Source organism: Falco punctatus (assembly GCF_963210335.1).
Source record: "Falco punctatus genome assembly, chromosome: 8".
Taxonomy (NCBI): domain Eukaryota; kingdom Metazoa; phylum Chordata; class Aves; order Falconiformes; family Falconidae; genus Falco; species Falco punctatus.
In genome coordinates, this window is record NC_137588.1 from 57,665,260 (window position 1) to 57,692,252 (window position 26,993).

Genomic DNA, 26,993 nt, shown 5'->3' on the forward strand with positions numbered 1-26,993 from the left:
CCCGCGGGCTCCCCCCCCCCCCCCCCCCCTCCCTCCTCCAGCGTGGGGGGACCTCGCAGGGGGACACTGTCCTCGCCAGCAGTGCCAGCACCCCGACCCACCGCTCTGCCGGCCGTGTGCCCCCCAGCCCACAAGTCTCACCGACAATCAAAACCTTAACGCAAACTTGAGCGCTCCCCGCTGAGTCGCTGCCTGGATTCGGTTCCCTTAAGGAGTCTATTTTTAAGGGCATTTTCCAGACTAATGCAGATTTCGGGCAAACTCGAGTTTAAGGCTCAGCGCTGTGGACAATTTTATTTGAAACCACAGAACGTGGCTTCAGATGTTGTTTTCATGGAACAAATGCAGCCGGCTCTTGTATAAGCACAACAAGCAGCAGGAAAGATGCTGAGGAATGTTGTCATAATTATCCAGCACAAAGATTAAAGGAAAAACATGAAGACAGGAAAAAACAACCAACCTCAAAAGCTAAGCTGGGTTTCAGTGCGCTGGTTTGGCTTCAGCAGTGAAAGGCCGGGTCTAAGTGCTTTCTTATTTCATGGACAAGGGTGCCTTAATGTAAAACAGCCCTGCGTGGGGTTATTTTACATATTTTACTTTCCCCTCCTGTGGAAGTACAAAGGACTCTTACACAAGACACAACCTACTTCCACATAGTATATGGAGTTGTGGCATGTTACAGTCCCCTCAGGCCATGCTCCTGCAGGATGGGAATCTCTTGGAATAAATTCTCTGTGTCTAGACATGAAATGGGGAGGCCCTGCCTTTGCTTTTTAAGTTAAAGGTTGGAAACTTTTCAAGCATGCTGTGCCAGGCTCTATTTTCTGAGGTCAAGGATGCCTGTAGATGCTCTGTTGGAGCTGAGAGGTGTTGCATCTCACTGGAGTGAGATTCTGCTTTTCAGCTGATGACAGATGTCTCACCTAACAAGCTAAAAGCCCTAAAATTGTCCTTTGCACCTTGTACCCCAGCTCCCAAAGTGGGTGAAGCTTGCAAATGTCTCTCTGGGGCTGACCCCACCACCGTGTCCTCACCCTGTCCCAGATCTCAGCATCTTCACGTCTTCGGAGGCAGTGCTGAGTACACCCCACACTGCTGGCTGATGGAGTGCCGAGCCAGGCAAGTCTCCCTGTTTGCTGTTTGTGTTTTACGGTCCCTGCTTCAGGCCACTGCACTAAGCTCTGTGTAAATAGAATGTGCTCAGCCAGATCCCTGTGGCACAAGAGTAAAATGCGAAACACACCCAGGGACTGGCTGTGCGAACATCCAGGCGTCTCCTCCAACAGCCTAGAGGTTCTCTGTCCTGCCTTCAGTACCTCACCCTGCACGTAGCTTGCTCCCCTCTGTGCCTGTGTACTGCCCTGATTTGAACTGGTCAAGTTTCCCCAGAAAGTTGTGGGGGTGAAAACCATTTCAAATTATCTAGTGCCCCTAGGGTTTCATTGCATCTCAGCCCTGGCTTGAAGCCAGGCGACCTGAATGGGCATATAGCACGAGAATTTGTGCCACCCGCATGGATTAGGGCTCTAAAAACACTGGAGAAAGCAAAAATCATGTGGAACATTTGGCGTTTGGGGATGCTGAGGACTCTCACCTACAGCAGGGCAGTGGCTTTCCTTTGGGATGCGTCCCCCAGCATGACCTTGGTGTGCCAAGATGGGTGCCTGCCTACAGACGTGACAACCAGCAGCTTCCCAAGCACTGCTGGGCACAAGGTCTGACTTCATCGGGTGTTTAACCACCTCATTTGCTTGAAAGCATCTGCAAGGTTCAACTAGGGGCTCCTTGGAGCTGATGTGCCTTCAGCCGGCTGGGAGAGGAACGTGGACAGAGCCATGCAGAACACCCATCACGTCAGGCTCTGGAGGGGTGGAGTAGGAAAAGAAGACCAGCAAGAGAAACTGGCAGCTGTAGAGTTACTTAAGCAAGCCTTGTTTACACACATCTATTTGTCTTTATATAATAACCTTGTCTGGTCCTCAGAGAACAGGAGGGGTTGTGCTGCCCTGGCTCACAGCAGCTGGGGGTACCTGCAGGGACCCTGCGTGGCACACAGCTGTCTGGGGCCTCACAGCAGCAGAGATGCCAAGAAAATGGAGAAAGATCTGCTTTCCATACCATTTCATGCAGAGATGCCCCCAAAACGAAGACATTTTTCTATAAACGCCAACAATTTCAGAACAAAAAAGTTGGATCTTTATTTTGTGATGAAATTTTTCATCTTGCATCTAGAGGCTTTATTATATAAAGTGTCCCATTAGGGAAACAAGCCTCTCTAAGGTAGAGATCAAAAAGAAATCTTTCCTCTGTTCCCAAGCGACCTTCTTCATGGAAAATTTCAAGCTGCTTTTTCATTCCACTAAAAAATGGAAACAGTTAGAAATCCTGACGTTCCCAGAAAAGCTGATTCCGGCAGCCCTGCTTATGATCTGCTAATCTCTGCAGAGCACTAGGCAGAGGTTTCCTATGAAACGACTCTTCTATTTTTGTGCTGAATAATAAGAAAAGCAAAACCCAAATGGAACTTAAGTCTTGCAAGTGAAGGGTGTTTTGGAAGGTCAAATCCCTGCTTCTGCTCCAGCTCTCTGCAAAGCACTCATACTTGCCCTTTTCTGTGCTGCATCCTGCACCTTGTCCCTTCATTCTGAAAATCTGTAAATTAAGACTTTTTGCTATGTTAATTGGCAGCTAAAAGTTATAGCGAAGATTTATTCGCTGAACTGCTTGGGATTCATTTTCATAAAAATGACTTAAGGATACACAACTTTCAGAGCACCCCCCTCTCCCCTGTAGAACCTTCTAGGACTCCTGTGTTTGCTCTTTTGGAAGAGTGGAGTGGGCTCTTTACTCCCCAGGCCTCACTGCAATACATCCCTAAAATCCACAACTAAATGGTGCCAGGCTTCTGGCAAAGGAAGACCTGCAATTTGCTCTGACAGATCCACCAAGACAGGTTTCTGGGTGACAGATCTTCTGCCGAGTACTAACAACTTGACCTCTTTAAAAGCTGTGACGTCCGTGTGTTATGAAAGGGTGCGCTGGTGGCGGGGCAGTGACTCACTTCCCCAAACACGATTCACCTGCTGTCCAAAGTGCAGTGAGAGGTGGAGGCAAAACAACCTGTGAAAAAAACAAAACCACAGCCAGAAATACCCGTCTGCTCCCTGAGCAGAGAGCTCTGCCCAGGCCACCGCTGCTGCAGCCAGCCCGGGAGCCCACAAGCAGCTATTTATATATTTATATTGCAGTAGAGACACAGCCCAGCTCATCCTGCCTGAAATCCAGCCCAGTGCCTATGTTTAGGGCTTCACGCCGGCTGGCTGTGGGGAAGTGGGGCTGCAGGAAGACCCTGAGCAGCCCCCTTGCATTGCTCTCCGAGTCCTCAAGGTGCTTTGTTCTGCATGGTCAGATACAGGTCTGAGCTAGAGTTTGAGCTCCAGCTTTGCAAGAGCTCTTTTGTCCTCGTGAAGAAGAACACTGAAGTATCAGGCTGGTGGTGGTGGAGATGGTGGATTTGAAGGACTAAAGACCAGGGCAGAGGATGAGGAAGCTACATGCAAAAGCTCATCTGGAAAAACATCTGTACAGGAGCCAACACCAAGAGCAGAGAGAGGAGGAAAGACCTGCAGCTCCCCAGGCAGTGCAGTCGGGGTGAGCACTCATGCAGCAGTTTTGGCCACAGTGGGAGGGGGTGTTCATGGAGAGGATGCCCAGCTGCAGGACCTCACAGCTTGCCCATGCTTCCCCTGCACCCAGACAACCCCACTGGCATCAGCAAATTCACTCCTCCACCAGCTAACACCCTCCTGTGACCCTTATGGCATGAGATGAGTGGGACAAGCTGGACCCTGGACCTGACCTGGCCATGGCAGGGTAGGGGCATCGCTGCAGCCCAGGCTCTGCCATCTGCAGAACCCACCTGCTGCCACTTGCAGCCTCCTTTGGCAAAGTGAAAAAGGAGCTCTGGGTCCCCGCCAGCCCTGCTGGCATCTCTGTCAGGTGGGTGGGAGCTAAACAGAAAAAGTAAAAAAAAAGGAAGCAAAAAGGGAGGCGGCACAGACTCACTTCTTGCTGGGGCAAGGAGCCAAGGCCACGCGGGATGGTGAGTGGTTGGGGCAGGGCAGCCTGGTGAGTCCCTGAGCTGCAGTTATGGGCCACCACGGCGTCACCCCCGGCCACACGTGCCAGGTCATGACACACAGCAGCTTGTGAAGCCAGCAACTTTTGTCTGACCCTGCAGTAATGGCTGATTACAAATCAGCTCTCCCCATCCAGAAGATGAAGTGGGTGATGTGACCTCCAGGTCTGGCCCACAAGGATGGAGCTTCCTGCGGACATCAACCTCCTTGGAAGTGATGGAGCTTGTTGCAAGGTAAAGGTGGATTATGTCCTCAGACAGTGTGTTCCTTAGGGCTTTTCCTCCTCTAATCACTTGGTTATGTTATTCATGCCCTTATGCACCCTAGGATTAGATGGTGCTGGACGAGCTGTGCTGACCTTGGGCCCCTCCATGAGATCTCCTACAGGTGGAGGGTCTTCAGCTGCCCTTGAAACACCAACGAAACAACTGCAAAGCATCAAGGGAAGCTGATAGCACCCTTCACCGCAGACCATGGTCTTGTCACCCATCCTAGGGCTTGCCCCTGGATAATGGGGACAATCCTGACCTTGCTTTTAGCTGTACTCCCTTCTCCGTGGTATGTGGCTTGTACACAAGACATCTCCATGCATGTTATGTGGGACTTGCTTCCAAAACTGTGTGATAATGTTCTGCCAAATCGTCTGCCAAGATGTTTGGCCCAAGAGAGTAAAATGAGCCAGATGCAGATCTGGGCTCTCCCTCTGTCTCTGGTTTCCAGGAGTTCAGGCATAAGCCCAGTTACATGAGCAATGAGCTAATGTTACATCGCAGCCCTGTGTCCCGCCAATCCATGTGGCAGTCAACTCATTTCTCTAGGAATGATGATGCCTCAGGCAAAGCCTGTATGACTCAGAAAGGAAAATATTAAAGTTTTCTTTAAAGGATAATATTAAAGTTTTCTTGAATTCCCCAACCCTGTTTACATCTGATCCTCCTTAGTAAGAGAGTCAGGGCCTCTCTGAGCTCTCGCACAGCAGAGTTTTGGGACCCAGAAACAATACCATGTAATTTCTATGATTGCTCCCTGCCCAAAGCCTAGTCAGCACAGTGCAGACCTCGAATACCAAACATCAAGGAACAGTGGCAATCTGCCTGAGAGAAAACCAGGCATGGAGCAGCTCCCCTTACTGCATACAGAGGCCTGAAAGAAAAGGTGCTTGTTACAAAAGACGAGCCATGAATGCAGACAAAGTCTCCCACACCACCTGCTTCCACTTCCTTTTGCTTTCCTTCCCAGGGCCGGCTTTAACCGCGTGTGGCAAATAAAGAAACCTGGTGGTTGAATAACATCCTGCATCTAGAAATATGATGCAAAGAAAGCAAAAATTCCAGGAAGCTGATGTGTTTGTTGTCAGGCTGGGAGGGGTATGATGCAAATAACTCCTTGCGTGTTATTTGCACGTACTGAGGTGCAAAAATAATTCCCTAGGCCAACTCTCAAGGCTGTCAGACAGGCAAGGACCCAGGCACAGTGCTGCTGAAAAAATGCTGAATCCATGGGGGCACGAGGAGGTCTGCAATGATGCTGAGGCTGGATTTGGCCATGGCTCTTTTGCCTGATCACCCAGCAGACTGCACTGGCTTTTATATATCCATGCCACCGTCAGCCCCGTGTGTGGCCCTTCCTGATGGCAACACTCCTCCTCTCAGCTGGGATGCCAGTACTTCACTCCTTTGCTTTTGAAACAGGAAAACCTGTTTGACCTCTGTGCAAAAGGACTTTCAGGTCTGACATGACAGCCCCATCCTCACAGGAGGAGGGTGGTGGGCAGAGCAAGAATAGCTGTGCGCCAAAGGGGTCATGACATTCAGGGGGCATATTGCTGTTTAGCAAGTGCTTGTGGTGCCTTTGAAGACACCCTAAGGAGCACGCAAGTCTCATCTCTCTGAACAAAAAAAAGTACCACTGGGAAGGTGCTGTCACCTCTGAGCTACTCCTTAATCCCTAATGGGTCAAAATAAATGTCACAACTAATACTTAGGCACTAAAAATGAGCAGACATAGCCAGTGTGAAATCCCTGATCCCCATGTTGCATCATCCATAGTCTGGACCACACCGATGAGGCTGTACTGCAGCCCAAGCACAAGTGGGGTGCGTGGCTGGGAGCCACAGGAGGAGCTTGTTTCCCCTGCACCAGCACCTGGAACTGCTCATGCTGCACCAACCCTGGGCTGTTTCCCACCTTTAAAGTGGAAAAAAATTATTATAAAATAAATCCTAATGTGCTTTGCAAATAGTTCCTAAATACACTGTAATCTGTTCTGTGTTATGCAAAACATGAAGTCCTCATCTGGCCAGCAGAATGGTTAGCATTAAGCATTTAAAGACTCTTTTTTCCCTTTTTTTTTAGTTATGTACTGAGTCAGCACAAACAGCAGTGACGAGGGAAAGCATTTGGAGTTCAGAACCAGCTCAGCTCTGGCCAGAATGAAGAAAACAAATTGTTCTTACACCGGCGCTAATGAAGGCTGGGTTCCAGTGGGCTCGTGTGTCGTGGCTGATTGATTTTTAACTGCATTATGCAAAGGCAGCGGTGTGTCCTCACTGCTTACAGAGCACTGGAGAGCCCACGCATGTGAGAATGGTTGTGGAGTGAATCAGGTGAGGAAAAGAACGTGACAGGTGCCGGGGAACAGCCAGGTGTCTCCTGGAGGAGCTGGCTGGGGTGATGAAAGATGCTACGCGCCTCACCTGATGCCGGCTGCTTGTGGCAAAGGGCTGGTGTTGCCAGGCTGAGCCACACACACAGGTTGTGGGAGCACTCTTCAAGGACAGCGCTGCAAAGTTGGCTGTGGTAGCTAAAATCACCCTCAATTCACAGCTCAGGAGTCACGAATGAGTCTTTAATCTGGAGGTAAGACTGGTGTGGGCTCCCTGGTGGTTTTGGTGGAAAAAACTAGCTGTGGTGAGAACTAAATCATGAGAGAATGGCGTGAATGAGCCTTGCTCATCTGAGAACTGCCCATGGCAGAGCTGCTGGGGGAAGCAATATGGCAGGTCCCTCTGGGAGGGCAACCAAAGCCTCATCCTGTGGATGGGGAACATGGAAAATGGTCCCTGTGGGGCAGAGTCTGGGACAGCCCCACAACACTCCTGGTTGTCCCCGGTGCTATGTCCCTGATGCCACTCTCAGGGGGTGTTCGGGGCTGTCTGCTAAACCTCGTCTGGGATTTCTCCAGTCTGAAGGGATTCCTTAAAAAGATAACGGAGCAAGGAGTGAAGCCTTCCAAGCTCACATAACATAGTTGTTGAGCTTTTCAAACCACTCATGAGCTGTTTAATGTAATCACGGTAGGTTTTGAAATAAAACCTGCTCCACAGCCCAGACCTCTGCCTGCCACTCCCTCAGTGGGGCACGGGCTTCACCAGCACTCACGTCCCGCTGGTGATCTCCCTCCCTTCCAGTGCGTGCCTGGGTTTGGTTTGGTTTTGGGGACACACATAAGAGGCCTTGGGAAACATGCATCATCCTTACATAAAGTCTCATCTACTAAGCTCTGGAGTTGCCAGATTTCAGCTGTTTTTCCCAGCTATGCAAGAGATGCCAGCTCTTTGTTGTATGGCTGTGTGGTGGGGGGATGAATCTCCCTTGGTACACAGAGCCATTCCGAGGGTCCGTGAGTGGGAAGGGGCTGTCCCCAGTGAGTCTGAACTCGTTGAATTCTGTGGAAGCACAGCATCTGAGGGAGATGCAGTTTCTCCATCTACTCCGGAGGGACACTCTGTTCCTCCAGAGCACCCCGCCATGATGCACAGTGGGGTCTGCAAAGGGACACTTGGTGCACCCCAGCCTCACCAGTCCTGGCAGCTCTGGAGCACTGTGACAGCCTGCACCCCAGTCCTGCTCCGGAGAGCCTCACCTCGGCACCCTGGGCTGCCCCTTGAGCATCGCAGGTACCCCGTGTCTCAGTTGCTCTGGGGTATCCCACCTTCCTGTCCGTGTCCCAGAGCACCCTGTGTCCCCCAGGACGTGTCTCACCCCTGCTCTGCAGCACCCCGGGTACCCCCAGCAGCCTGGCCCCTGGGATGGCTCCAAAGTGCCCTGGCCCCACTCTGGGCCCCCCAAAACCTCCCCGAGCACTTTGTAACCTGGTCCTGCTCCAGAGTGCCCCGGTGCTCCCGGGGACCCCGGTTCAGAGACCTCTCCAGCATCCCCCGCGTGGCTTCACACTCCAGTGTCACGGCTTGTACCCCACAGCCCGGCTGCTCCGGACCCCCCGACACCCCCGCGTCCCGGCTGCGGGGAACGGCACCGGATCCCTCCAGCACCCCCGCGTCCCGGCGGCAGGGGACCGGGACCGGGACCGGGACCGGGACCGGGACCGGGACCGGGACCGGACCCCTCAACACTCCCGGGACGCTGCTCAGCAGCCCACGCCCGCCCCGCGGCGCCCCGGTACCGCCGGCTCCGTTACGAAACGCGGCCGGGGCCGGGGCGGGGCGGAGGCGGCGGCCAATGGCGGCCCTGGTAGCTCCGCCGCCGGCGCCCCCCGCGGTCAGCCCGGGAGCCCTGCCCGTGCCGTGCCGGTAGCCGCAGCCCAGCGCCGGCCCGGGAGCCGCGGGCGGATGGGCTGAGCGGGGCCGGGCGCAGCAGCGGGGCCGTGCGCGGGGCCCCGGCGGCGGCCGCCGTGTGCGGGTAGTGCCGGCCCGGGGGCAGCTCCCCCGCCTCGGCTGCCACTGCCGCGATGAGCCGCGGCCCCCCCAGCCCCCCCTCCCCAGCCCGGGGGGGGAGCCCCGGCCGGCAGCCCCGCAGCGCCGGGAGCGGGGACTTGGACGTGCTGCGCTGCCCCTCCTGCCTCCTCCTCCTCTGGGAGCCGGTGACCGTGTCCTGCGGTCACTCCTTCTGCAAGCCGTGCCTCGGGGGGGGCGTGCCCTCCCGCTGCCCCCTGTGCCGGGAGAGGCTGAAGCTGCTGGGCGTCGGGGCAGCGAGGTGCAGCGTGGTGCTCGGCGGCCTCCTGGAGAAGTGCGCGGGGCGGGAGAGCCGGCTGGCCTGGCTGGTGGCCCGTGTCCGCCACCGGCTGGCCCGCGGGGACGCGCGGGAGGCGCTGAGGATGGCGCAGAGAGGGGTCGAGCTGGGTAAGCACCACCGGGCCGGAGGGGCTGGCGGGGCGCGCTGGGGGGCTGGGGGCCAGGGGCCAGCCTGAAGCGGAGGCGAGGATGTGGTGGGTACCGGTGTGGGTCACGGCATCCCAGCACCGCGGTGTCCCCCGAGCTGGGAAGGTGCAAGTATTGGAAAGGCAGGACTGGTGGGGATGGGGAAGGGGGATCCAGCTGCTGGGCGTTTCTGCCGTGTCTGCACTTGTCCCGGGGTGACGGGAGGGGGTGGGTGGCCAGGCAAGCCCCGCTGCTCATCCCGCCTGCCGGGGCCAGGGGCAGGGCAGCCACGTGCTTGTGGCATTATCAAGCAGCCGGAAAGAGCAGCAAACAGCTTCTTGCATCTTGCTGCCTGGCAATATTTTGGGGTCAGAGGAAGAGCTCTCCCTGGGGGGGGTGGCCATTATGTAAAGTGGTTGGGACTTTTCCAGTCCAGGACACACACGTCCTTGGAGCTTGGCGAGGACACAGCCTTGGCTGAGCTCCTGTGCCAGCCCCAGGGTGTAGGGCAGCCCCTCACCCCAGCCCCCTTCTGCAACCCGCCCTGGCTAGACATTTGCCTGCAGGGTCAACATCAGGCCCGGGGAGGGGGGGAAGCTGATCTGCTTTAGTGGGTGGCTGTAAGTGGATTTCTTGCAGAGTAACGCTTAAATAAAAGGGGTTATACAATGTGTCTGGAGCAGGGGGTTGGGGCGATGGTGGCAGAAGGTCCTTTCTCCACCAGCGTTTCTATGACAGCAGTCAGCTCTCCTCCCGCGGCGCAGACACTTGTTCATTACCTGCTGCCAGACAAGTGCCGGAGGTTCAGGGTACACCTGGAACCGCAGGGCTGAGCGGGCCAGCCGATCCTGGTGTTGGCAACACAAAGCAGGTCTCTTTATGCAACCATAGGCATCAATCTCACACCCCGCACACCTGTCCCTCAACGCCAACGCATGTGCACAGTTCTCTAGGACTGTGCTCCTCATCGCCAGGCTTTTGACTGTTTGGGGTATATGGTTGTACGTCTCTTTTTAACAAGCCTCTGTGAGCATAAAGAGTAGAAAAAATTCAACACTGCAAGCTCTGTGCTCGGTCTTCCCTGCACGCTCCACTCCCCAAAGGACAGGGGAGGTCTGGCTTAGGGTGACAAGGAAATCGCTTTCACAGCCGCAGCTCCAGTAAACCTGCGCTTGCTGGTGCTGCTCAGGCTCAGCCACGTGGGTGGTGCTTTCAGGATGTGTTTTCCAACTCCTGCAGACCACTTTCAGGCTGCACAATTTTTTATGGGCTCCCCTTTGCTTTCCAAAGTAACCACTGATAAATATTTGATCCACGAGAATGGATTTTGTAGGGTTCAGTGTTGCACGATGGGCCAGTTTGCAGTGCCCTGCTCAGCCCAGCCTGTGGAGCAGCTCGCTTATTCTTGGGAGAAAATAGTCAACTTTTTATCTTCTGTTTTGCCAAGTGAGCAAAAGAAATGCACTGTAACGTGTAATACAGGAGGCCTTCTGACATGCCTGGAGCTGGGAGGCTGGGGAGCACTATCAGTCACTCATCAGCCACCAGAGCTGCCAGCTGGCTTACGTCCCTAATGTCTAATGATATCATAGATCAAAAATAGGTGCAGCAGAAGGGAAATGCAGAATTCATAGCCACATTTTGCACATCTTTTTTTTGCCAAATTGGTCACTTTATTGCTGGGCTGTGCAAATGTTTGAATGGGTTTGCCCACATGCAAAATAAGCCTCTAGACTTTGTACCCATTTGTTCATCCCTACCTGTTGTTAGGAACTGGAGTATTTAGTCTTTGGATGTGTGCTTGTGGGATGGGGTACCCAGCAGTAAGTCCCTTTGTTTTCTGTCTTGAGCCCTAAGGTCTGAACTAACATTATAAATGAAAATAAGCTCCAAGGGATCAGGTGTTGCTCTGCTGCACAGCTCAGTGTGGACAGTGCAACCTTGATGCAGGAGCGGCTGGCTGTCTGCTGCTCTCCGGGTCCTGGTGGCACCAGCTAGCAAGCAAGGTCTCCCTGTGCTCCGTGCTGGGCGTGGGTGGAAAGGAGGCAAAAGCCATGGCAGAGTTTTCTCCTCTATGATAAGATGTGGCAGCTGCCCAGGCAGATTGGTGGGTGCCCGGGCATGGTGACAGCGGAGGCAGAGGTGGGGGCAGATGCTGGCTTTCTGCACCCTGCTCTTCCTGGGCTGCTAGTCCTGACCTGCCATTTGCTGGCAGAGCTGCATCGGTGCCATGTTTGAACTGGGGCAAGGGGAAATGCTGCTGGGGGTGGGTGCATGGGAGACATCATCATCATCATCAGTCATCATCTCCTGATGATCCCTGATCGGCTGCCAGCCGGGCCCCTGGTCCTGGCTTGCCTTGGAGGGAGCTGCTGGCCCTTCAGCAAGATGATGTTGCCTGCACCACTTTGCCACAGTAAGTGCAGCACCAGTGCCTGCAAATGGTGCCTAATTTGTGATATAAGGTTGGCCTCAGAGCCAGCATCCTGCGGGGCCACCACACATGCTACCTATGCCGGACCCACCGTTGTCCCACAGGGAGCTGGGGGCCAGCAGGGACCTGCGTGACACTGGAGACCTCCCCAGAGGGGCCAGGGAGCTGCAGGTCCCCGACCCCAGCCCTCAGCAGCTGTTGGGCAATGCTCTGCGCTGGGGGGGACGCAGGGCTGGGTGCACAGACCCGTTCCGTTAGCTGGAATGCTAGCACGTGCACAGCTAAGCACAGCGCTGGGTCTGTGTAGGTCACCTCCACGCAAGCTGAGGTGTAACGGGGTGGGTCTGGGGAAACGTTGCAGTTCAAACCTGCAAACATTACTGCACCTGCTTACACCATGAGTATGGGCTTTCGCAGTGCTGCTTGCTTGTACTCCTTGATGTCCCTCACCCCAGTTCCCCTGCTGGCAGTGCTGGTAGGAAGGAAGGTCGCTATGGAGTTTCCCAGAGACAAGAGAGCAGAGGGTCTCACTGCTTGTTTACGAGCAGGCAGGGGTGTGTGGGGCACTCAGTGCTGTGACCCTTGGGGTGTCATGGCCAGCAGCACCGGTGGGAACTGTGCTGTGCCCCCCCATCCCCCTCCCTGAGATCCCATCAGTGTCATCTTGCTGATGAGGAAGTAAATGCTCAGTTCCTCCGTTTTGGAAAATCTCAGCCTTTTCTCATACTTGGAAACCCTGAGATGTGGGGGAGAAGATCCTTGCACCCCCCTGTTTTTGCCTCTGCCCTGGGAGGGTGGTGGCAGCCAGGTGGGTCCAGGAGGCTCCCTGGTGTTTTGGGAATTCAGATCTCCATAGCTGCAGGCTTGTTTGGTAATATGTTATTGTGGCTCTGCTGTGTGAATCATATTGCAGAGCCTCCTGTGGCAACAGACCCTGTAGGGACTACGTGTATGGTACAGCCTTTTTGCTGCATCCCAAAAGGATGGATGAGAGCCCAGACCCCAACGTGGCTCAGCGCCAAGGCAGTGGTGGGGCCCCTTGGCTGAAGGCATTTGGGGGAGCTGGAGAAAAACAAAGGGAAGAACCTCAAAGAGCTTAAAAGGAGATATTTAGGGGAAATAACTTCCTTGCAGAGACTGATGAGGCCAGTGACTTCTGCCAGAGGAGAGCAGGAGCTGGCTGTGCTCAATTCAAGGCAGCACCGCAGGGGCTGTCCCACCACGGTGGCATCTCCGTGGTCTCATCCAGCCCCTCTGCCTCACCATGAACTCATTACGTGAGTGATAACATTTCTCTTTCCAGCCCCAGATGCCAGGTCCCTGCGGCTATGCCGGGCAGAGGCTTTCACTGCGCTGGGGCAGTACTCACAGGCGCTGGAGGACCTGGATGCTGTGTGTAGGGCTGAGCCTGGAGAGCACGAGGTGAGTGGAGGGGAACCCCCATTGGCTGGCTGTGCTTGGAACCACAGCTTACTGTGTGGGAGCCGTTTCCCCCTTTCCAGAATTCTCCTAGCTATTGAATTCATCCCGCTCAGAAATACACTTGCCAGACCCATTAGTGCAAATCCAGGCTGCAAGCGCTGCGTTGCACTAACGGGAGAGGTTCAGCACCAGTCCGTCCTTGCTCGCATGCAGACAGTGAGGGCACGTAGCCACGCTGGTGCTCAGGATCACAGTTGCAGGCTTGGAGAAGCACTGGCCAGAGGCTGAGCTGCCCTTGAAGATATCAGCCCTGGCAGCCCGTTTGCTGGTTTGTGAAGCACTTGTTGGCAATAGTTTCGCAGCTTCAAAGGCAGAAGCCCTTGGCTCCTTCCCTGGGTCTCTGCAGGGTTTTTTTGCTTGGCTTTTGCAACTGCTGCATTTTGGGGGAGTCCTGTTTTACGGGTACTTGGCTGCGGGTGGATCTGTCTTTTCTAGACGAGTCTGAGCCTGGAAGCAGCGACGTGTCTGGGTGCTTTGGCCTGGGGTGGGAGCAGGCAGGAGGCTGGAGGGAGATTCTCTCGGGACTCACATAGGAGCTGAAGGGGCACATGCTCAGCTGGTCGCTGTCTTATAGTCACCACAGGTTTTTCTGCTCCGCAGGCCTTCTTCAGGAAAGGAAAGGTGCTTCTGGAGATGGGACAGAGAGCCGAAGCCCTGCTGGCGTGGGAACACTGCCTGACACTCAGTCCCCATTTCCACCCTGCTTGGAAAGAGATGGAGAAGGTGCGTGGGCCATACTGTGACAGGGTCCTGTGCCCTCACATCACACAGGAAGATGCTCTTGTCCTCTGAAGGACTCACATGCATCACAGTTGTGCTGCTCTGGCCAGCAGTGGGATCAAGAGGAGTTGGATCTTGGTCCAGGAGCCTTCCCATCAGTGATGCAGGTTTATTTGTGAAGAAAACTCCTCTTTCTCAGTCTGTAGCTTCAAGTATCAGGTTTTGCAGGGTTCAGATGCTGACATGGCACGAGGTGGGCTTTGAGGCAGTATCAGTAGTCACCCAAGGCAAAGCAGACAGCCAAAAGCTGCTTCTTTTGTGTCTTTTCTGCAGATGATTGCAGGCCAGCACCCGCCTGTGTACCAAAGTCACCGTCACCAGTGGGCTGCCAGCAATATCCCCAGCGCAGGGACTTCATGCCATGAGGGGACACTTGCCCCCCAGGAGGAAAAGGGCAAGGGAATGGGGAATGACATTTTACCCTCTGCAGCTCACTCCCTGCTCTTTGTGGGTGATGGAGAACATGGCTCCCAGCCCTTAAAATACACCATTTTGTTTGCTGCCTCATGCTGCTTTCTTCCTTATGTGCTACGAAGGCATTTGTTTGACAGAGAGCTCGGCCAGCGCTGAAACAAGTAACCCTGATGTGTCCTGTGATGAGCAGGAGGCTGCTTTGGGGAAAGAGGGAGCCTGGCAGCCCACACACCTCCCTGCTTCCTTCTCCCAGCACCCCCTGAGCCCTGCTTTCTCCTTGCAGATCCTCAAGCGAGAGGATGCTCCACAGCCACACATGGCTGCTGCAAACCTGGGTGATGCTCACCAGGGCTCAGCCGATCCTCAGGTTGATGGAGGGAGCCCTGCACTCCCATTGTCTTCCTCACAAGCTCAGGTAAGAGAGCCTGCATTGACCTGGGTCTGTGACGGGGTGTAATGTCCCTCTGGGACATCCCAAATGGGGGTTTCCAGTGATGGGAAAGGAGGTGTGATAAGGGGAGGCTGTGCAAGACCACAGCCACGTGTGTGTGGTTTCATGCTGGGATGAGAAGCTGCAGGTAGTGGAAGATGGGACAGCAAAGGTGCCATCAGAGCTGGTGCCGTGGGGACTGAGGAAACAGAGGAGGCTCTTTCTGTCTCCATTCCTCTCCTAGTTTTCATTCTGCAGTACTTCTGGTAAGATTTTAGACTGTCATTGTGTTTAAAATTCCCAAGTCACACTACATTTAGGAAAAAAAAATAATTCAGTTTTAATGTTTTTTTTTTTCATACAAAACCCACACATGAGAGCGGCTCAGACCATTAGCAGCTATTAAGGAAAGCTCATCTTTTGCTCTTTGCCTTCTATAGATGAATTTGGCAAGTTTGGAGAGAGAGGGAAATCAGAGAAGATGGGCTCAGATACACCCACGTGCCAGGTGGTACATCTGGACAGAGTAAACCCATGTTTTAACCCTGGGATGAGCAGGAATGTCCGAGGGCCACGCTCTCCTGCTGTCCCACAGATGCAAGATGTTGATATACAGCAACACACCAGGAAGCCTCCCGGTGCCGTTGGGCTCGGTGGGACAGACAGGGCTGTGCATTCAAAAAGGGAAGAGGTTTTGAGCTTGGTTTCATCCTTGCTGTGCCTAGGGTCCGGAGGGAGAGTCGACGGATGGCGGAGGAGCCACAGGGTCTGAGCACAGCCAGGGGACAGCCACCCCTTCCCAGCCAGGGCAAGAGCCGGAGACTTTGGCAGAGAGGCAGAGCTGGTGGTTGGTAGGTGAGTGTTGTCAAAGTTACCAAGATCTTGTCTCACGCAGAATACTTGTTTGAAATCCATTTTGGCACTGAAAATTGGTGCTGGCGCTGTGTGCCAGCCCAGTGAGCAGACGTCCCGGGGGCACATGGTGGGACAGCTCTGAGGAGGGTCCGATCTTCCTGTGTTGAGCTGGTGAAGTTATACCAAACTTTTGGGTCTAGCTTGGTGAAAAGTTCTTGCTAAAGCCAGACATCACCTGTTCCCTGCATGGAGTCAAGGAGAGGCTTCCTTTGGTTCCCATGGGTTTAGATGGGTTTATATTTAAAATCCCTTGCAAAGGACGTAGCGTGCCGTGCGTTGGGAGAAGCAGCGCATCCATTGGCATTAACTTGCCATTAGCATCTAGCCAGATGACTGCCACATCAAGCAGTGATGATGACTCATGGCAGGTGAGATTTCCATCTCCAGAGACCTCCATCTGGGAATTTCTTAGGCCACTTCACTTCCCAGTGCTTCAGTTTCCCTGCCTGCAAAAGGAGGTAGGGAGATACCACCTTCTCCTACCAAGTACCATGAGACCCCAGTGATGTAAAAGCTGTGGATGAACACAGATGGGTTAATAGAGGGGCTGATGTTGCATTTCCTAGTGGTTTTGTTTGTAACTTTCTAAGTGTTTTGTGTAGCAGTGAACTACTTACACCTAGAAAAGGTCAGAAAGCAAAGACTGATTTTCAGTATTGGAATGGGGGGCCACCTTCTCTTGCCTTCTCTTTTGCTACTAGATAATGAAGAGGAAACGGCAGCAGCAAAGTGTACCCAGCCATGCCTTGGGGAGCTGCTGAGCATATCTGACTTTGAGTGCTCCCTCTGCATACGGTGAGTTTTCTGGTGGGAGAGCTTTTAGGATGAAGAATTAGCACCTGCTGGGTCTTCTTTCCTGGTGGGGATCTTTCTTCACATCTTAACAGCAAACTCAGTCCCCAGTACTGCTGAAATGCAGGTTCCAGTAGAGGGAGGAGATAAGAGGGGCAGACAGGGACATGCTTTGCCCTGCCAGGCTGTAGGAGCTCAGGTTGCCCTGTCTCCAGGTGCGGCATCATTAGGTCTGTATCACTTGGGACATCGGTGTGGAGGTGGGGATGTTCTGTGAGGTCAAAGACTGAAAGCAGCCGTTGCCCTTTGTAACTGCAGGCTGGAGCACGAAGGTGTTGCCCTAGGGAAATACCATCTATGATGGGGATGTTGCAGACCCAGAGGGGAGCATTTCCCAGCTCCGTGCCTGCTGAAGGTAGAAAAGGGGAGAGGGTAGAGCCCGTGGCTGCCTGCTGACTCAGGGCCAGGGAAGGGCTGGGTGCTGCCACGGGGCACGCTGAAACCACGCTGTTATTTCTGGCGTGTCCCAGGACCTTGAGCAGTTGTGCAAGCGGCTGCTGGCAGAGAGCTGGGTGTTGCTCTGCTGGACGTGCAAGACGGTCAAGGTCTCCTGTATGGCAGATTTTTCCAGTTCTGGGTCTGGCATGGGGGAATGACACAGAGGAGAGAGAGATCAAGGCTGTATCTAATCTGGGTTAGGTGAACTTAGGTCTCTTCTGAGAGCAGGGAAACACAGTGTTCAGGAGGAGTAAGGGCTCAGTGCTGAGCAGGGCTTCCCCGAGACCTTCGGTTAATTTCTGATCCCGGAGCTACCTGTGAGCATCCCGAGTGCTTGCTGCTGGCTCTGCTCTGGGAACAGGGGAGAAGGAGGCACTTTCCCACTGCAGTGCTGCCAGGACCAAGGGGTGCCATGTGCGTACTGATGGGGTCTGCGGGGAGATACCACCCTACAGGGATGGGGAGCCGTGCTCAGAACTGGGACAGTTCTCGCTTTACATTGCTGTGCAAGTCCAACAGTCTGAGCCCAGACTTCTAATTGAATAAATAAGCCAGTTAGGAACCTTTACATTTAATTAACAGGAGTTAGGAGCAAAGCTTAGCCAATGCAGCTGTACCGAAGGTGAGTTTCATAGCCAGGGGCTGTCAAGGCTTGGAAAACACAGTGTGAGATAGCTTTCCATGGCATTGCATCCCTGCAGCGTCGTTGTCTTCAGTGCAGAAGGCTGGTGAAGGCAGCAGATTTTCCTTGAGATGGCAAGAGGAGACATGGGAAATGTCTTGTTCCTGCTGGGAACAAAATCTTTTGCTCCCAGCAAGGTGATTCAAGGAAGATGCAGGTACAAGGCTGGGGGTAGGCAGGAGCTGTGCCCATGGGCTGTGGGGGGAAAGCCTGTGAGCTTTGCCCACCCTGCCCAGCTCTACCCTTGCAGCAGCAGCCTGGGCCTCTTGCAAGTCCCCGAGTGCTTTGTGGGACCCCTGCACCATGGGGCTAAGACCAGCCAGGGCTTCCAAAGCAGGGTGCTGAGCCAGACCTGGGGAACAGCAGCTTCGAGGGCACCCAGCCCTGTGAACAGAGGCTCTGTGAAGTCTTTCTCTGCTGGGCTTACCTGAGGTCCTTCCCCCATGCCACTCTCTGCAATCCGTTGACTTCAGTCCCTTTGCAGGATGTTCTTTGAGCCGGTGACGACACCGTGTGGGCACACCTTCTGCAAGGAGTGCCTTGAACGCTGCCTGGACCACCGGCCCAACTGCCCCCTCTGCAAACAGAGCCTGAGAGAGGTGAGGGCATGTGTCCCATGGGATGGAGCCCGAGGGAGAGCGGGGCACTGGCTCTGGCTGCCAGCAGCGTGCCCGGGGCTGGGAGGGAAGGTGCAATTCTTTTACATTAGCAGCTCCCTGGGATGGTTGGTGTCACCTTCACTCATGTGGCAATGACCAGACAGTTGATAATTAAGACCAAGAGATTAATTTCCACAAGATGCCACAGTGATTTAGTGAGATTGTAAACAGGACTGAGAGGCAGAGAGAGAGAAAGACGGAAAGAAAGAAGCAAATGCTAATTACTTTTAAAAATGGAAATGGGTGGAAAACCTGCTAGCCTGGAGATTTGATTTAATCTTTAATGAAAAGGGATTCAGATGAGACCATCAGGGAAATTAGGTTGTCATACAAGGACTGCATCACTGTCAGAGACAGGACGCTGCATGGGACGGGCCCTGGGTCTGAGCATCGTCTGGAGGTCTCAGTGGAGCTGACATCCCGTCCTGCTAGATGGCTCAACATCCCCTGATAGGTTTTATCCCTGACTTTCTCTGATCTAAAATTACCCTCAGCTCCAATAAAAGTGAGTGTGATTCAGAGCCTGACAGTCTCAGAGCTCCCTCCCTGCTCTTCTCCAACCTATTTCTGGGTCTAATTTCTTTTAGTACCTGAAAGCTGGAAGCTACAGCCCCACTGTGCTGCTGCAGGACATCATGCTGGCCACCTTCCCCGCACAGCTGGCCGAGCGCCAGGAGCTGCACCGGGCCGAGATGGCAGAGCTCTCTAAGTAAGCAGGCACTTGCTCCAGTGTGTATGTTCGTGGGGGCCGGGCTGGGCTCTGAGGGGGCTGTCCACACCACGTACCATTGCTCTGGCGTGGTTCTGCTCAAGTGATGCCTGTCCCACTTCTAGGACCACATCACCGCAATGCCACGTGGGTATGGACGTGCCCCATGGGGCATCTGGGGATGGGGGAGTATCTCTGCAAGTAGCTGTTTTGTGGGCAGAGTCTGTCTTTGGGCTCTTGGTGAGCCAAGTGGAAGCTTTGGTGCCGCTCTGTGCCAGAGCATCATTTCTTAGGGTAAAGGACACATCTGGTTTGGGGGACTAACTGATGCAGAGCCCTTGGGATGGGATTTGCTCTGGGAGGTTTCATAGTGATTTCTTCTCCTGTCCCTCAGCCTGACCAAGAACATCCCCATCTTCGTATGCACGATGTCCTTCCCAGGCATTGCCTGCCCTCTGCACGTCTTCGAGCCTCGCTACCGCCTCATGATCCGGCGGTGCCAGGAGACTGGCACAAGGAGGTTCGGCATGTGTATATATGAGAATGGGAAAAGGTGAGCTCTGGGCAAAGCGGCTTCCCTCTGCCCAAGCTGATTTGCCCCTTTCTGCCCTGGCCCCGAGCATCTAAAATCCAGAGTGGTTTGGAGGGAAGGAACCAGGTGCAATTTCCTATCCCACTGCACCCTGCAGATAAAAGCAGCAGGGAGGTGGTGCATTCCCCACATGGCAAAGCAAAAGGGATCTTGCAGCCTCCTGGCATCACCACTGGCCAGGCAAGGAATGGGCCAGTGCTGCAGCTGAGCAGAGCTAGTGGTGGGTGTTAAATACCGTGGTCTGGGAACAGCTGCTGGCTCAGGATGTCTCAGAGCTGCATGGCTCCCTGGCTGTGACCTCCAGCTCTTCTTAGCAAGCACTTGAAATTTGCTGTATTTCTCATACTTTGTCTTAACGAGCTGTGAGAGGACATGGGGTTAAATGGCCTTTTGTTTGGTGCAGCTTGGCCATCCTTATGTTCCTGGTGGCACCTCCAGATCTGGGATGGGCTCAGTCTCCAGGATCCTAACCCAAGTTAGATAACTCTATTTACTTATCCTCCCTGTGCTCCAGTCCTGTTCAAGTGAAGTGAGATAAATAACATTTTCTGGGCTTTGGGAGGATGTCTCCGCAAGGGGTGGTGCCTTCAGAACCCCTGGACATCAGGACAGAATGAGGACCTCAGTCAATGTGGTGTATAGCAAATCCAAGGGAGTGCAAGCAGCGTGCACGCTATTCCCTGCCCTCTTAGCAGCGAGTGGTAACTCAATAGAGTTGAGTGAATCTCCAAATTTGCCCCCTCCCAGGCAGTTTGTTCCTGGGCCATTTCCTCCTCTGGTGCTGGTATCTTCAGGAGAAGCAGCTCTCTCCCCACCAGTATCCCAGCTCAGCCCCTCTTTTCTCCCCCTGGCCCCCTCCAGTTTCGCTGACTACGGCTGCATGCTGGAGATCCGGCAGATCGAGCTGCTGGCGGACGGGAGGTCCTTGGTGGACACCATCGGCAGGCGGCGGTTCCGGGTGCTGAGCCGCGGACACAGGGACGGCTACAACACTGCCGACATCGAGTACCTGGAGGACAAGAAGGTGAGGGCAGGGCCAGGGCAAACAGGGTGGGATGGATCCTCCCTATGGACACCTCCGTTCCTCTTCCCCCCATGCAGGTGGCCGGGGAGGAGCTGCAGGAGCTGCAGCGCCTGCACGAAAGCACCTACCGCTTGGCTCAGCAGTTCTGTGAGCACAGAGACCTTGTCTCCAGGCACATTTTGATGCAGCATGGACAGCTGCCGGAGAAGGAAGAGGACATCCAGGTAATTCCCTGAGGGAAGGGGTGCCCTAAATAGGGAGGGTACCAAGAGAACCTCTGAAGCAGCATGGTTCCTGCTAACCACCCTGCTCCCCCCCAGGATGAGCAAAACAAACCTTGTTGTCCACTCGCTTTACCAGTTACGACATTTCTCAGGGAGATGTCTGTTGAAACTGTTTAATGTTTATAGTTTTTAACTGCTCTTGGAAACTGAGCACTGAGTTTTAAAAGCTTTCCTGGAGTCTCTTCCTAAATGAGAGCTGTGAAACTGAACTGTTTTGAAAACACTTGGGGGAAGAACAAACAAACCGAAAACAAACAAATGGGCAAAGAAGTGAACCCCACAGCTCAGTGAGCCTGCAGCCTCCTCTCACTGTGTTCCCTTGGGACAGCTGTAGCTGGCCAGAGCAGAGGAGCTGAGAGGGCAGGGTGCAGTTTGCTTATTAAATTGCTCCAACAAATTCGGATTCTGGAGAAAAAAATAATTCCCAAATTCAGTTTTCACTCCTGTAAGAAAATGTTTCCTCTCTGGATCGTTAACAAATGTGCTCTTGCTGCTTGTCCCAGGCTAAGGCTGTCCTGGCCAGCAGTCACGTCAATGCTGTGCTCAGAATAACTTAACTCCTCATCTTCCTTCAACTGAATTGAACATTTCCCTCTTAGTTTATCTCAGGCTTTGAAAAAAAGTTTACAAAAGCACTGCCCAGCAGCTGTGCCTGCCTGGCCTGCACCTCGCCTTTTTCTGTGGTGGTAAGGCAAGTACCCCAAAAGGCACTGACCACGCAGGATCTGGCCCGCTTTTACAAAAAGCATCACCTTCAACAAGGAAATGCACAAGATATTTCTTTGTCTCTTTAGTACAGGCTTAAGTACAGTACACAGGTTACACCTGTGTCTAGAGACTCCCTGGGGAATGCTTGTCTGGAAATTAAATTAGCTTATCAAGAAATTTTGAGCCTGGACAGATAAAAGGGCCAGTCAGCAGAATACCTTGGCCAAAGCTGGCATTGCTGTCCTGGCAAGAGCAACGATTTCCCATCAGCGACGCTGCCCAAAGGCCATGCATTCACCTTGCAGTTCCTGACGTGGGGGTCTCTCCCTCTCTCCTCTCCAGGCTTTGGCAGATGGCCCAACGTGGTGCTGGTGGCTCATCTCCATCCTGCCCCTTGACCCGTCCTACCAGCTGAACCTCTTCTCCACCACCTCCCTGCATGCCCGCCTCGCCCAGCTGCAGCGCATCCTCACCGCCCTGCTGCAGCAGCCCCCAGGCAGGCACCCGCTGCCTGAGCGCAGCCCCCAGGGCCATGTCTGAGCCCCCTGGCCCCTGCCCTCTCTGCAGGGGAGACCTCCACCCCCTTGGGTTTCTCTATGTGTTGATTCATGGTTTTGCGTTTGGCTTAAGCCCCCCCCCAAAAGTGACCTCAGCGATGAGTTGGGCACCCTCTGCCCAGCTCGTGGGGCCGGTGCTGCACCGGCAGTGACACTAAGCCGTCCATGCCACCTCCGGGAGCTGCTCGGTGACAGGGCTGTGCCGTGCCCCTGAAGGGGGGACTGGGATGGAAATCTGGGTTGTGTCTTGGGAACCAAAATCACTTGCTGAGCTGCTTTGGCACTAAGGAGGATTCTCCTTAGGGCAGAGGACCAAGTGCCAGGATCACCTTGGTTTTGGCCCTTCTGCTTTGAAGGGGAACTTAGGGGTCTTTGGTAGATGGTCCTGCTCTGTGCAGCAGATTCAGAAGCTTGGGAGAGGTGGCACCCGGAGGCAGAGGGTCCCGATGGCTTGCCCCAGCATCGGGGGCTGACAGCTCTGCCTCTGCTTACAACTTTAACTAAATTTCTATTTGAAGGAGAAGAAAGGTTAAAGTAAGCAATCTGAAACTCATGGTCCTGCTCCTAACCACTTCCATAGCCACACAGCAAGGAGATGCACACAGGTCTGGACATCCCTCTCCCACCGCTTTGCTCAGTGCTCTGCTGTGGTTGCTGTGCAAAGATTGCCGGCCACTTCCCTGGGCTGGAGCTGTGCTGGAGGCTGCTGGTTGCTTTCCTGACTGCTGGCTCCACTGCCGTGAAGTCCCATGGGAAGGGGGGGAGTTGGTAGTACTGGTGCTTTTCTCCCCACCCAAAGGCTGCTCTTCCTGAGCCTGGCTGGGTTCAGGTTGTAGGGTAGACCTGGGGGCTGCAAGGAGCCGATGGCACAAGGGAGTTAAGCCTGGGAGTAAATTTTGTGAGACTTTCTGCTCCTTGGCATGTGCAATTTTCTCATGTTCAGTGTTTCTTGTGAACTTTCTGCCTCCTCAGGAGAAAATCAGGATCTGAGCTGAGGCTGGATCCTTGCACTTGGGACCCAGAGCAGTTTAGGATCCCCCAAAAGAGCACATAGTAAAGTCAAAGGCAGCCAGACCTCTGGAGCGGTGGGAAGGGGGTAGGACCAGTGACCGGGGCAGTGAGCCCCATGTTAGGGGAGCAAGTGCCTATCTGCAAGTGCCTGTCTGCTGCTTGTCTGTAGACACGGGGAAAAAGCTATCCCCCTGGACAGACCAGGCTTTCATCCATGGAAATCCTGAAGGTTTGGGGTTTTTGTCTCCCATCCATAATTTCAGTGGCTTTGGGTTGAATTTTGGGAGTGACATCCACTTAGTCATTGGGTTAACATTGGTTCCTGAATTTTATCCCTGCTTTTCTCAAAGGCTCCACATCCCATGTGGGGGCTCGGTGGGCTGTTGGATGTATGTGAGGGAGAGAAAATCAGGCTGGGGCTGTGGTGCTTCTTATTGCATGTGTTGCTGGGCTGAGCCCAGGGCAGGAGGCTCTGGACACAACTCTTGGAGAGGTCCCTGCCCAAGGTCTCCACCTTTCCCTGTTCTGCCTTCTCCAGGAGTGAGAGGTCTGGGTCATTCCTCTCCAGCAAAGTGCCTCATTTGCAGGGAGCATCGTAGTGAGTGTAGGGTGGCTGAGGGCAACTCAAAATGGATTTGCTCCTCTACCTTGGAGCCATGACCTCCCCCAGTTTCCTTCTGTCATTGAGACACCGTGACTCCCCTGAGGGGCTACATCCCTGGGGTGTCACGTAGGGGTGGGCAGGGGTAAGTGATGGAGGGATGCCTCACAGTCCCAGGGCACATGCATGCAGGTGGCAGGATGTCACTGAAGTTTGGGAAGTGCCTTTCTTTTCTGCAGGATCAAGGTGAGCTCACCCAGTGACAACCCCACCCCCCCGAGCCCCTCACTCGCCTCTGGCATAGCCTGTTCCCCAGGTGTGGGAGCTCCCTGGACCACTGCAGGTCCCTCAGCCAGGCGGTGGCATGGGGGGATGCAGGGGAGAAGCGTGGGTCTTCCCAGGGGAAGAGCCAGGAACCAGAGCCACATCTGCCTGGCTGCTTTGGGAAGGGACTTGTGCAAATTGCTCCGGTTTGCTCGGAGCACCTTTGGAGCTTGTATTGGTGTCTTTGCTCTTTGAATTAAATTTTCTTCGTGGTCATTGAAATAAAGACTGTTGTTGTTTTGTTGCTGGTGTTTAACTTTTAGCTGCTCACATGCTTGGTCACCACCAAGGAGATGTGGGGGCACATGGAGAGGTGACACCCTGGCCTTCAGGCAGTAAGTTGGATAGACACAGTGAACACAGTCCAGCAAAGGTGGATGGCAACAGGGGAGAAAAATAGGGTGGTTTTGCTCACAGAAAGTGAGCATGTGAAACAGGGCAGGACGGACTAGCTCCTGCCCATCCTTGCAGCAAAAGGCTTTGGGGAAGGGTGGGAACTGGGAGACCAGTGTGGGATGACCCTGGAGGGTGTCTGTCCCTTGAATGCCATGGAGACCATCTGTCCCTGTCCTGCCTTTGCAACTGTGGGTGGAGCGCTGCAAGGAGCAGGTTTGCTTTTGGCAGCTGGCATTAGGCATGAGCGACAATCCAGGGAGACATGCACTACAGGGCTCTACAGTCAGAGGGTGGCCCTGGATGGAGTGGACAGCCCTCGGCTCTGAGCACGGGGATGCCCTACGGCACAGCTCTCGCCTGCCTCTGGCTCCCACCTCCCCTCTTCCCTCTACCTCCCAAATGTGCCACCCGAAGCCAAGGGTGACAAAGGCGCTTTCCCTGCTCGGTTCTGCTTTGCCCCCTGCCTGGGAATCGGGATCAACCGCAGAAAAGTCAGGGGTGGGGGGGGCGGGGGCTGGAGCCGGGGGGCAGCCCTGGGGAGGTCCCGTGCTTCAGAGCGGGGTCTCTGCCGGGCCGTTAACACCTGCCTCCCCGCGGAGTTACGTGCACCCCCAGTTTCACCCCCAGCAGTGCTCTGCAGCGGCAGCCGTGCCCTGGCCCTGGCGGAGCCCGGTGGCCGCTGCCAGCCCCGGCGGCGCCGGGAGCGCGTGCCGCGCCGCCCCGCTAGGTGTCAGGCGGAGGCCGAGTGCGGGCGGGCGGGCGGCGCAGCCGAGGGGATGCGCAGCGGCAGCCGCAGCCTCGGCCATGCTTCTCTCAAGCCCGGCCCCAAAAGCAGCCCTGCTTTCAGCCCAGCTCCCCGCCAGCACTGAAGTGAAGCTGGGGCTGGCCACCCCCAGGTCCCCAAGCGCGCAGGGTCCATGCCAGGGGAGCCCCGCTCCGCTCCGGGTCCTGTTTGCTCTCTCGGGTCCGGGGCGGGGGACTCGGGGCGGTAGGGGGGTGTCCTCACCATCCTCCTGCAGCCATCCTGCTGGGCACGGCCTCAGATCAGAGGTGGGAGATGAAACAACCCCTTGTCCCAGCACACAGCTGGGGCAGAACAGCGTCCCACGACCCCTTGAAAAGGCAGACCAGGCATCTCCCAGCCCCACCGGGAGGACTAGTTGTTTCACCGAGCAGCTGGGATCTGGTTGGGGGCAGCTGGGAAAGACCTGGTAATTTCCACACTGCCACCCTCCCAACCCTGCTCCAAATATCTGTCAGGGTGAGGAAACCGACCGCATTGTCCTCACCAGCAGGTGGGACTGTGAGGTGGTTGTTGCGCTCATCACTAGCTCCCAGTAAACTGTCACCTCCTGAGATGCTCTGCTCTTCAAGGTCCATTTTGGGCAGCTTTTGGTCCCAGGCTGCTACAGCCTGACCGTCTGTGGGGACACAGAGGAGCTGGTGCAGCCAGGAGCGACTCTTTCCTCATCTCCAGGGGCTCTTGCTTCAACTCATCCTCTGCCAGGAGCCTCAGAAGGGCTGGATCTGGTCCTGCCTGGCACGGCTGGGGCTGGCAGCTATGGACACCCCCAGCCCCTCTGCCTCAGATTGGTGGCAGTGCATGTGGCAGCTTCACCCCCAAATCAGCAGCCAGCACCATGGGGAGACAAATCCATCTCTGCATAAGGCTCCTTGGTCGCACTCAGGACCTGACGGGAGACAAGACACTCAGCCCTACAGCACAGAAGGTCATGACCACCTGTGCCACCACTCTTTGCGTTCTGTGGCTTGGATTTGTTTCCTCCCTGTATTTTTCCATCTCCACATGCACTCCTCCCCTGCACATCCACACCACCTAGTAATGATTTCTGGCCTTTATACAGCAGACCTCATCGGAGCTTTTCAAACAGACATCTGTATCCTTCTCTGGATTTTACAGGCAGAAACTGTGGGTGGGAAGTGGCAATGTGTCACCTAACAGGGTGACCCAACAAGGTCCCTGGTATTCAGGGGACCACTCTCCCAATGGGTCCCTCTTCCCACCCCACCTAGCCCCCACCTCTGTGGATGCTGGGACGTATCCTGCACCTGTTTTTTTGCATTCCTGGGGAGGTGTAAACCAGCACTAACACTGGCCCTGCTTCCATTATCCCAAAACCTGACCTTCTCTCCAACAGTACCATTTCCTCCCTTCCCATTCGACACCTTCAACTCAAGGCATCGGTGACAACTTCCCTCACCTAATAGCGTGGGCAAGCAATTAGCTAAAGAGGCAAGTAATTAATACAGGAGATGTCAGGCTGTGCCTCATTTTTCTTTAACAAATGGTGCATTTCCAAACTAATTAGGCCAGCCAGTACTTGAAACAGTGGAAAATCAACACGAGGTTGCTTGAACTAAGATCTTCTTCTCTAGCAAGGCCACACTTGTGTTGGAAGAGGAATACAGTACATGTTAAGGTTAATGAAGGTGGGAAGAAAAA

General features: G+C 54.5%; 1 protein-coding gene across 1 annotated transcript; it reads left to right on the forward strand.

Annotated features, from left to right (window-relative positions):
- Nucleotides 1-8,478: 8,478 nt before the first annotated feature.
- LOC308068556 (LON peptidase N-terminal domain and RING finger protein 1-like) lies at nt 8,479-25,018 on the forward strand. Its single transcript, XM_080399375.1, has 12 exons — nt 8,479-9,219; nt 12,975-13,093; nt 13,754-13,876; nt 14,631-14,762; nt 15,503-15,632; nt 16,394-16,487; nt 18,149-18,263; nt 18,911-19,032; nt 19,427-19,585; nt 20,486-20,648; nt 20,726-20,872; nt 21,983-25,018. Exons 1-12 carry the CDS (start codon nt 8,829-8,831, stop codon nt 22,178-22,180), a joined length of 1,893 nt encoding a protein of 630 aa, XP_080255501.1. The 5' UTR covers nt 8,479-8,828; the 3' UTR covers nt 22,181-25,018.
- The last annotated feature ends 1,975 nt before the right edge of the window (nt 25,019-26,993 follow it).

What these genes read in the sequence shown, in the direction of transcription:
- LOC308068556 (XM_080399375.1), top strand. Translation starts at nt 8,829, where the DNA reads ATGAGCCGCGGCCCCCCCAGCCCCCCCTCCCCAGCCCGGGGGGGGAGC. An exon ending in CTGAGCCTGGAGAGCACGAG is followed by an intron (nt 13,094 to 13,753) that starts GTGAGTGGAGGG and finishes TCTGCTCCGCAG; the next exon opens with GCCTTCTTCAGGAAAGGAAA. An exon ending in TGTCTTCCTCACAAGCTCAG is followed by an intron (nt 14,763 to 15,502) that starts GTAAGAGAGCCT and finishes TGCTGTGCCTAG; the next exon opens with GGTCCGGAGGGAGAGTCGAC.